This window comes from Akebia trifoliata, chromosome 2 (genome assembly GCF_017979445.1).
Source record: "Akebia trifoliata isolate Shusen 1 chromosome 2, ASM1797944v1, whole genome shotgun sequence".
Lineage (NCBI taxonomy): Eukaryota > Viridiplantae > Streptophyta > Magnoliopsida > Ranunculales > Lardizabalaceae > Akebia > Akebia trifoliata.
In genome coordinates this window covers 28,947,244-28,950,414 of record NC_141376.1, presented here as the reverse complement: position 1 = coordinate 28,950,414, position 3,171 = coordinate 28,947,244, and the positions used below count along the sequence as shown (strand labels likewise).

Sequence of the window (3,171 nt, the reverse complement as noted above, 5' to 3'; positions counted from 1 at the left end):
TCATTATCCTTACTTGTATATTTAGAAGAAATAAATTATATATATGTACTCAAACAAAATTATTTTGTTTACTAGAAAATGATCGTAGAAAGTTTAGAAAGAGTGATGCATTGCTATAATTTCGGAAGTGGCAGATCAATCTATGATAACATTTGTAGTTCTATGTTCCTTCGTAGTATATAATACTTTGGATAGTAGTATAACTTATGAGATTTGGGAATATTTTTATTTATTTATTTATGAACTGTTGTATGTAAATGAAATCTTTGTATAATATAGAGATAGTCGAGATTCACATGTATTACCTCTTGATAGACTTAGATGTGAGGAGTCTCTCCTAGACTAATTAGTAATTATTAAGAGTCTATAACCATCAAAAGGTCGACCTCACCGTTAGCTGAACTCGGTATTGGGTTTTTGGTTAATGACCAGTCTAAGCTGGATAAATGATCACCCAACTATGATATGCTAAACTAGTTACAAAATCAGGTAAGAACAACGGGATTTCACATTGGATGTTAAATATTGGAATATCGATTTTTCATAGTCGAGACGGTTATATCGGCATGTTCCTCAGCTTTCTTATTGACTGCACCGTCATACTTGTATTATGTATTTGTTCTTTATTTTGTGATACAATATTGATAAATATTTTATTTTAAAAATTATAAAGCATGATAAAATATTTTGATGATAGAAATAATAGATAGATGACTATTACTTTATGTATTTAGGATTTTGTTTGGTGAATTGGGCTCAACTTTGTATTATAAAAAATTACTAACGGTGTGTTTGATTGTACATGGAAAATAGGGTGGAAAATCAATTTTCATGTACTTGATTGATTTTTTTTCATGGAAAATGATTTTCCACTCTCTTCAAAAAGTCTAATAAAGTATGGATTTCATTTTCCTACATAACGAGGAATTCGAACTCACGACCTTCACTTCCCGAGGCGTGGTCTTGGCCATCTCACCAACCCTTTGGTTTCAATATTTAATAAATTAATATGCATATGGATATAAAAAGTACCACTCATAAAAAAATACAAAAAACTCATAAAAATAATTTTGAAATTACAAAAATACTTCATTTTCATACTCTTGATTTTTGAACTTGTTATCGTAATATACTCTCAATTATAGGCAGTGTTTTAAAATTTTTTTTTGTCATTCTATATGTTTTTAGAACTCTAAAGACCTTGCTCCATTGAGCCTATGTCCATTTGTAAATCACGAGCGAAAAAAAAAATGTGAGAAGAAGTAATATTAAGTATGTGTTTGATAACACTTTTGAAGTCTGAATATAGGTGGTTCACCTTTAATATTTAGACTTCAAAAGTTTTATTTTTGTTTGTTTCGTTTCAGATTTTAGACTTTCAATTTCGGAATTGAAATTCAAAAGTTTTAAATCAATGATGGGGAGGACGCTGGATGAAACTTGGAAAGTCTGATATTCTAGTTTCAAGACTTCGGATTTTTACAAACTTCAGACTTCAAAAATATTATCAAACACAGCCTAAGTAAGCACTATTATCCCATAACTCAGTTGGTTTGACACCTGAACAATTTTGAGATCATGGGTTCACCTCCAACTTATCCATAAAAATAAAATAATTTTTTTGAAATCTAATTTGGAAGTTCAGACCAAGAAAGGAGAGAAATTTTTTAGAATTTGATGAGAATACAAATTAATAAATATTCAAAATCCTAAAGTGATTCTCTTGGCTGCCGACCATTCCTTTCTTCTTCACTAAGAAATAATAAAGAACGAGTAGGTGTCAATTTAATAACGAGTATTAATCACATAGTAATTTCCGTACTGATCAATAGTAGTTTATCTATCATGGCAACGTTTAATTAGCGAATGGCTAAACTGGAACCAATAAAAATTAAACGCGTGGTAAAATAATTGACTCCAAATTGACACGCGGTACGATCGTCTACTTCCACGTGTCCACCTCCCTACTTCACGTTCTTCAGAAATCTTATAATTACTGCTTTCTTCTTCTGCTTCTTCTTCAAAATTAGGGTTTTATTTTACAGAAAAACAATCAACAATGGCGCTTGAGTGGGTGGTGTTAGGATACGCCGCTGGTGCGGAAGCTATCATGGTTCTTTTACTAACCCTACCGGGTTTGGATCGGCTCCGAAAGGGTCTGATCGCTGTAACCCGAAACATGTTGAAACCGTTTCTCTCTATTGTTCCCTTCTGTTTGTTTCTTTTAATGGATATTTATTGGAAATACGAGACTCGTCCTTCGTGTGAAGGCCAATCTTGCACTCCAACAGAGTATCTTCGCCACCAAAAATCGATCATGAAGAGCCAACGAAACGCGCTCTTGATCGCTGCCGCGCTCGTCTTTTACTGGCTTCTCTATTCGACCACCAATCTTGTTGTTCGGATCGAACAGTTGAACAATCGTGTTGAGAAGTTGAAGAATCAGGATTGATTTGGCCGAATTTTAGGTTTGAGATTACTTTATTTACTTGTTTAAATTCTACTATCGATCTACTTGTTCTTGCTGTTCTTGTGGATTTTCTAGGTTTTAGGGTTTGTTGGTTGTGGTGGATCTGTATTTTTTCTTTTTTGGTAATCATGTACGGATGTTATAGAGCTGCTTTCGAATTAACAAAAGCAAGACGATCGAAAAACTGAAGAATCAGGACTGATTTTTACGCGTTTGATATTAGCGAGTATTTACCTGTTTAAATTCCACTATTGATCTTCTTGCTTTTGTTGTTTTTGGGGATTTTTGTGTCTAGAGTTTATTTGTTGCGGTGGATCTGTGTTTTTTGTAGCCCTTTAGCTAGCTACTAATGTTAAAGAACTGCCTTAGAATTAATATAATCGTTTTTGGTTTCTTTGGATTGTCCATATCATTTGTGCAATTTTTTTTTTCATTTTTAAAAAATACCCAATTTGGGTGAGTAGATTCATAATGGTGACCAATCTAATTGAATTCTTGATCTAATTGATGTTATCAACTTTGAGTGAGTGTGAGTGTATGTATGTGTACAGAAGAACTGAATCTGATTTCTAATCCATGGCCTTTTGCTAAATGGGGATTGGACATCATTGGACCACTATCAAAGGCTCCTGGAATTGGATATTCATTCTGGCTACCTGCTGATTCATGATTCATAGATGCAAGCATGGTTTAAGATATAG

The 3,171-nt window shown here is 33.0% G+C and overlaps 1 protein-coding gene across 1 annotated transcript; it reads left to right on the top strand.

Annotated features, from left to right (window-relative positions):
* Positions 1 to 2,011: 2,011 nt before the first annotated feature.
* Positions 2,012 to 2,864, top strand: LOC147410061 (uncharacterized). Its single transcript, XM_086432248.1, has one exon. The coding sequence runs from the start codon at positions 2,060 to 2,062 to the stop codon at positions 2,450 to 2,452; it is 393 nt and encodes a 130-aa protein (XP_086288374.1). The 5' UTR covers positions 2,012 to 2,059; the 3' UTR covers positions 2,453 to 2,864.
* The last annotated feature ends 307 nt before the right edge of the window (positions 2,865 to 3,171 follow it).